At 33.0% G+C, this 6,634-nt stretch overlaps 1 protein-coding gene across 1 annotated transcript; it reads right to left on the minus strand.

Moving 5' to 3' along the window:
* Positions 1-818: 818 nt before the first annotated feature.
* On the minus strand, positions 819-3,763 carry LOC136220759 (protein ALP1-like). The gene is made up of 4 exons (XM_066008545.1): positions 3,599-3,763; positions 1,722-2,239; positions 1,399-1,630; positions 819-1,306 (listed from the first exon to the last, which is right to left on the minus strand). Exons 2-4 carry the CDS (start codon positions 2,235-2,237, stop codon positions 1,116-1,118), a joined length of 939 nt encoding a protein of 312 aa, XP_065864617.1. The 5' UTR covers positions 2,238-2,239; positions 3,599-3,763; the 3' UTR covers positions 819-1,115.
* Between the last annotated feature and the right edge of the window lie 2,871 nt (positions 3,764-6,634).

The following is a 6,634-nucleotide window of genomic DNA, read 5'->3' on the forward strand; positions in this document are numbered from 1 at the left end:
TACTGAGAACTTGTGCAGTATAAAACTTAAGAAAAAGAAGCTCACCTTAGTAAGAGACGGTGGTTCTGCCCCCAAGGAATTTGCACCCCCAAGCCATGCAAATTGGTGTTATTCCATAGACTGCCATTCATCTACGCACACTAATAAGGAACAAGGGAATGTGAATACAGAAATTAAAGAAGAACTTAAGAAAAAGGAAAGGGAAAGCTTCTCAAATGGCGTCGCAGAAAAACAAGAGAAGAAAGAGGAGATAATAGAGAAGAGAGAGGACGAAATTAGGGCTGTTGTCAGAAAATTGCCAGATGAATCACGATGCCATAGGAGTGCACTATTTCATTTACCCCATTTGAATAAAATTTATGGAAAATTAATTATCTTTTATCACTTGCTTTGTTAAGGTGCATGTGAAAGTCTTTGCTTTGTTAAGGTGCATGTGAAAGTCTTTATTATTGGAGAGATAAAGATAACAATTTTATAGATTTGTTTAATTAATTCAATAAGTGGAGAAAATTGCTTGATATTAAATTGTTAACTAATCTAATTTATATAGAAATGGTAAGTTAGAAGTTTAAATAATATGGCCCTGTTTGGGAATTAGCTGTTAGCTAATTACATTAGCTGTTAGCTAATTACATTAGCTGATTTAACTAGCTGTTTGTGTAGACCTGTTTGATAAAAATTAGCTGATTGATAATAGCTGTTTGTGCAAAAAGACGAAAAGAACATTTCTTTTTTTAATACATAAAAATATATTTAAAATAATTAAAAGTATTTTCATGTCTTTATCAATGCATACACATTAAAGAAAAACATATGTTTATTTATACAAATGTTTAAGAAGCATGTTGGCGTCGTCTACTCCTCATCAAACTATGAGTAATGTCAGTACGAACTCTTGCCATTTCATTAGTACTCATACGTTGAACTTTTTGTGTGGAACTAAATTCCATATCCGAACATACTTCTGGAGGAATAAAAGTAGGATCTTCATCTATGATCCTAAATGCTGGATCAGGAACTTTGCTTAATCTTATATAGTTATGCAATGCAAATGCAGCACAAACGATTCTATTTTGATCTTGCAATGAGTACTTGGGTACTTTCTCTAATATTTTTCATCGTGCCTTCAAAATGCCAAATGCCCTTTCAATACAACTTCTTAAGGAAGAATGAGCGCGATTGAAAATTTCTTGAGACCCTTTTGGATTCGCGCCACGAAATTCCGATTGATGATATCTTATCTTGTGGTAGAGCGTCAAATATCCTTCCCTTTCAGGATATCCTTTATCTACCAAGTAATATTTACCTAAACATGAAAATATAAACTCACATTACTAATATCTACATTAATAATTGTTAAAAGTAAAATGAATACTATTAATGAAAGAGGCTAATTACCAGGAGGAGGTTTTGGAAAGTTTAAACTTGGATTGCTAATAGTATCTTGAAAAATACGAGAATCATGAGCCGATTCTTCCCAACCAGTTAGCACATAGGTAAAAAACAAATCGAAATCACATGCCGCCATAACATTGAGAGTGGGTGTCCCTTTCCTTCCTCTATATCGCAATTGATCCTCCTCAGTAATTATAACATTGATATGAGTACCATCAATGGCTCCAATGCAATTCTAATACGAAATAAATAATATAAAATCTTGACAAGGTCATTAAGGTTATAATATGATATAATTAAGGAACAATAGAACTACAAATGATTACCTTAAAATGTGGCATATATCGATTGTCATTGGCAATTTGAGGAGGAATTTCCTTGAACCCAGGATCCCTCGGTTTTAATATATCTCTTGACAAGCCATCCATGGCATCCAAAACTTCCTTAAAAATTCTACTAACAGTTTCACCAGAATGCTGAAACCGCTCTTGGACATCACGATTTGAGGCGCCCTTGCTAAGAACCCATACAAATAAACCTACTTTTTCCAAAGTTGACATTCTATCTGAAGGAAATAAGTCATACTTACATTCTAGATCCATGCATAATTGTTGAAATGTGCTTTGTGTCATTCTGAACATATTAAAACAGCGTTTTTCATGGCCATTTAATATTTCTTGTATCCATTTTTCTCCCGTTTGAAATGAAGTCATGCATGGCTCCTTATGTAGGTATGTTACATAATACAGACTAACATAACCTAATAAAGAAGCCATGGAGTCCCAAAATGCACTATCCCGACGTCTCTTCCGTATCCGATTACGTAAAACATGCAAATCCATACCTGTAAATGCACAGAAGTCAGTTCGCAGCTACAAGCAACAATTAATTTGCTAATCAATTAAGAAAACAAGAATCTAGTGAGAAACTCATGTTCCCTAAAATTAAGCAACATCTAATAAATAATGTTCCCTAAAATTTCCTAAGAAACTAGTGAGAAAATCAGAAAACAAGAATCTGGATTGATCATTGATTAAATCGAATACTTCTACAAGAATAAAGGATAATGTGAAAAAAGATTCAGAGAGTATAAGGTATACATAACAGAATTTGCAGCAAGTTTGCAGTAAGTATATAAGGTATACATAGCAGAGTTTGCAAAAGTTTGCAGCTGCAAACTTGCTGCAAACTCGGTTAGTTTGCAGCTGCAAACTTGCTGCAAATAAGAACTCAAATAAGCTAGCCCATCATAAGAAAAGAAAATAAAAATATGCAGACAGAAAGGGATAGTCATAGCACACTAAGAGAGCAATATAGATTCTATTGTCTAGTGGAACAAAATTCAAGACTTAGCTTCCACAACTCGTCACTTACTAGTTCATGATCAAAAAGAAAATCTGCTTTCATTTTCCGCTATATATAAGTCCGTTCATTCTTTAGTAAGACAGGACCGAATTACTTCAGTTGCACAAACAAAGGCTAACTGGCTACTACTCCTTTTAGGTTTGATCAACAGACTCCAGACTACCTAGCATCCACGATTCTTGAAAATGGTTCATATGCAGCAATACTTGGACAAATTATATTTCTATTGATGGTCATTGACATAATCAGAACCTGTTAACACACAGAGGTACTTATTTGAGTTCTTATTTGCATCAAGTTTGCAGCTGCAAACTAACCGAGTTCTTATACAGGATAATTTTAGATTTCTAATAAACTACAATTATGACCTATGCTCCCAGAGTTTGAACTCCACGTATTAGGAGAAATGCTCTTCCAGAGAAACTTCATCCAAAGTATAAGGTTGCTTATAGTTCTTAGGTTTATGGATTATAGGTTTTTAGGATAAAAGGAGCCGAAATTAAAACTTACGGGAATAGGTGAACTGGCAGATGAAGAAGACACAAAAACTAAGAAGCAGAGAATTCTGGAAAATGAAAAAGCAAAAGGAAGAAATGAAAGACAAAATTCAACACGTTTATAAACAGAAATAAGAAGAGCAAACATCCATCATCCAAGCTTTCACAAACTCTGCAATTTATCCCAAAATGCAAGTGTTCTACATGATAATTTTAGATTTTTACTAAACTATAATTATGCCCTATGTTGTTCTATGTATTGAAATTTAAAATTTCTATCATTACCATATGATCAATAAGAAGAGAATCTTATGCAAGCAAACAAAAATTAATCAACTAACCTCTTTGATGAAGAGCTTCTTCAAAGAAAAATTGGAGTCGAATGAGGAGGAGTCTGGCGCAGGAAGATGAGAGGGTCGAATAGAGGAGTCTGGCGCAGGAAGATGAGATGAGAGGGGAGTCTGGCGCAGGAAGATGAGAGTCGGAGGAGGATTAATTCACCCAGGAAGATGAGAGGGTCGATGGAGGAATCAATTAGGGGTTAAAAAAGTCCATTAATTTTAATATCCCAAAATGCTAATTGAAAAAGCTCCCAAAATGAGCTTTTTCAAAATTAGCGTTTTCATCCCAAAACGCTCTTCCAAACCTCTCTCCACCAAACACTCCAATCAGCGGTTTCAGTGGTCAAACCGCTAAAGTTGGTAAAAAACGCTCTTTTTATCCCAAAACGCCGTTTGCCAAACAGGGCCAGTCTTTCAGTATTTTTCACATGGATCCTGATGACTACATGAATTTGGTCATTCACCATTAGATGTATGCTGATTAAATCTAAGTCTTAGGATGCTTTGAATCTTTATCTTAGGATTTTAATCAGTCTATATCTAACGGTGAATGACCAAATTCACGTAATTATCAGGATCCATATGAAAAATACTGATATATCTTATAATTGTTGAATCTAGAAAGAAAAATACGTCAAAATCATTAAGTTATTTATCATATGTTCTATTTTGCTACTTCATTTGTCATCATTAAAGTTTGATTTATTATATTAAATCTATTAGATTAGAATAGTAGTTATCAAAACACCAATTATTAATTCAGGTAAACAAAAGAAACAGATTAAATGATAGTGAGTAATAACTATTTTTTTTCCGTGTGATCAATATCCTTATTACTATAAGAAACTGTGCATGCAGAAATTCCTTAACATTTAATTTTAGTAATCACTTTCGTGTAATTTCAGTTTTGAGTGTCAACTTTAGTCTGTTTTGTCCTTAAGATTTTCGATTTTTATATGTTGAGATTTATTTCCTTTTTATTTTCTGTCCTAAAAGTTAATTAGGTGTTAAATAATTATTAGTTATAATATTTTAATTTTAGTTTCAGTTTTAGATTTTATTTTTGAAATTTAAGTTTGAATTGTATTTGTTTTATAGTTAAAGATTATGGAATCCCTTTGATTTCTAATTTAAATTGGAAAGGATCTGAGTTGATTTCTATAAATTTTAGGTTGAAGAAAAAATATGGACAAAGATTGACAATCCAGCTGAATATTGTTTGCTTAACCACACAACATGTCGTGTTTGTTTGTGCAACACATTGTGTTAAGCCAGTATGCATGAGGACATCGCCTAGTCAAACTACAACACGGTGTGCTAGATACTATAACACACCGTGTTCAACTTTAGCACCACATGCCTCATTTCCTTCATTCTAACACATCGTGTTCAACTTTAGGAGCGACCATCAATCGCTCGTCTAAGCAACAACATGTCGTGTTAGTTATGCAACATGTTGTGTCGGCTTAGTTTTCAGGATTTTTAATTTTAATTCAAATATAATTTATTTATCGTTTTGTCATTAAGGCTTAGATTTATATATAAATCCATTTGGAATTCATATAAGTATTCAGATTTTTAGGTTTTGTATTCCTTAGTTTTCACCCTGAGCTAGACGTTCATTCATCCACTGACACTCCACTCGAAGAAATTATGTCGTCCATCTGCTAATGTGCAAAGGGTTCCCATGTTCATACCATCACAACATAATATTGGGTTAGCAAGTGCTTTAAGGGCACATTTCTATTTTTCTCTTATGGTCTATAGCACTTGGTTGAACATAGTTAGTAAGATTGTTACCTTTTGGGTGTTCATGTTCATTAATATCAATTCATATTTTAATTTCAATATTTGTTAAGTATTTTTTTCTTGCTTGATTATTATGCTTGTTTTCGCTAAGTTTAATTGTGTCTAAATCACCTTGCTTTTATTCCAAATTCATATTTGAGACCTTATGATATTAGTACGTTTAGAAATTGTAAGCTTAACTTGGACCAGTATAATTTGCTTGCATAAAACTAAGTTAGAACTTTAGAACACATCTTATTATATCACATTTACCGCACTCCAACTCATTTACATTTGTTGGAAAATAGCAAGCTTCTCACATTATAATATGAATATGAGTCGAGTTAATTTAGATTCAAAATCAACTTAATTGATGGTCTGCACATTAAGGAAAACTATTAGGACAATACTAGTTTAACAACAACTCCTATAGATTTGACATCTATTTTTATCAGACTATTACTTAATACGACGGGATGCACTTGCCCGTAATCGTGGTTAGTACCAATGTTTTGAAAACCGGACCGGACGTTGAACCGGTGAGACAACTGGTTCAAGGTTCAATAGTTTCAACCGGTTCAACCGGAATGGTTCAACCGGATAAAAAAATAAAAATATATATATATATATATATATAAAATAAAATGATGTTTCATTGAACATAAAATTAAAAATTTCATACATATAATAAACAATTCTTAAGTTAACATATTAATTAAAAATTAAAAATTCATACAGATAATATAAAAATTCACACATCGGTAACCAATCCTTAATTTAACACATTAATTAAAAATTCACACATCTAAAATCAAACCCATAGTTTAACACGATATTAAGATTAAAATTAAATTAATTAACACCAATTATTAAAGAGGTTGTTCTCTACCTAATTTTTAAATTTTTTCCTTAATTCAATATGTTTCTCAAAAAATGGCAAAAAACCAGGATCAATCCGGTTCACTGGTTCAACACCGGTTCGCGGTTCAACCCCGGTTTGATGCGGTTTAATATAGTTGAACCTGTATAGCTAAAACCGGACCGGACACTTGACTGGTTCGCGGTTCGACCGGTTCGACCGTCCGGTCCGGTTTTCAAAACACTGGTTAGTACGTAAACTTTTGAGTGGTTACTCGAGACTTGACACCTCCCAATTCCACATAACATACACATATTTTATAAGCACAATACCGACCTACATCAACCGTTGTATGAATTTCGCAAATTTGTTTTCTTTCATCAGTAACC

The sequence above is a fragment of the Euphorbia lathyris genome, chromosome 2 (genome assembly GCF_963576675.1).
Source record: "Euphorbia lathyris chromosome 2, ddEupLath1.1, whole genome shotgun sequence".
NCBI lineage: Eukaryota > Viridiplantae > Streptophyta > Magnoliopsida > Malpighiales > Euphorbiaceae > Euphorbia > Euphorbia lathyris.